The following is a 622-nucleotide window of genomic DNA, read 5'->3' as shown; positions in this document are numbered from 1 at the left end:
CCCGTCTGCCCCTGCCCGTGGGGCTGCGGAGGGTCCAGCCCGCATAATGAGGAGCTGCTATTTTTTTTTTCCCCCCTTTGCTTACCCCTGCAGTGAGCTCTGCCCCATACCTGGCTCCGTCCCCTGCGCCAGCCCTGGCGTGGGGCTCTCGGACCGCTCCGCGTGCTGCCCATCTCCCGGCGCCAGAGACCCGTTGGGCACTTCCCAGCCTTTCTTCTTGTGGACATCCGCAGCCATTCCTCGGGGCAGGACCTGCATGAGACCCACAGCGTCACCCTTCTGCTCCCTCAACCGCAAAACGGGTCCCAAAACACTCTGCTGTCAAGCCGTGCCGTGCCAGCATCCTCGGCCCAATCCTGCCGGCTCAGCAGGCAGCACCGAGCCCTGGTGAGACGTCAGGAAAGCCGCGCTAATCCAGCAGGATTTCCTCCCTCCCGCGGCCCCAGCTCCTTCCAGCCCCCCGGCACCTTTCATCCAGGCTTGGCCCCGATTTCCCCCAAGCGCTGGGAAAGCCGCTCAGCCCCCCTCTGCCGCGTCCCGGCAGCGAGGGGGAAGGGAGCTGGCCCCGGATGGGGCTGTGGCTGGCCCCGCACACCGATGATCCCAGAAGCCTCATGTTTGC

General features: G+C 66.2%; 1 protein-coding gene across 2 annotated transcripts in view; it reads right to left on the bottom strand.

The window, feature by feature from the left end:
* Nucleotides 1–246, bottom strand: part of MON1A (MON1 secretory trafficking family member A) — a 3,324-nt gene extending 3,078 nt beyond the window's left edge. The window contains exon 1 of one of the 2 annotated variants that reach the window (XM_009891265.1): nucleotides 111–246. In XM_009891265.1, the coding sequence (XP_009889567.1) occupies nucleotides 111–237 (127 nt within the window). In that variant the 5' untranslated portion in view covers nucleotides 238–246. The remainder of the gene's footprint in view (nucleotides 1–110) is intronic. The other variant, XM_009891266.1, reaches the window with a different exon arrangement.
* Nucleotides 247–622: the final 376 nt, after the last annotated feature.

This window comes from Charadrius vociferus, unplaced genomic scaffold, assembly GCF_000708025.1.
Source record: "Charadrius vociferus isolate BGI_N301 unplaced genomic scaffold, ASM70802v2 scaffold758, whole genome shotgun sequence".
Taxonomy (NCBI): Eukaryota; Metazoa; Chordata; class Aves; order Charadriiformes; family Charadriidae; genus Charadrius; species Charadrius vociferus.
The sequence above is the reverse complement of the archived record's forward strand: the minus strand, read 5'-3'. Positions and strand labels throughout refer to the sequence as shown.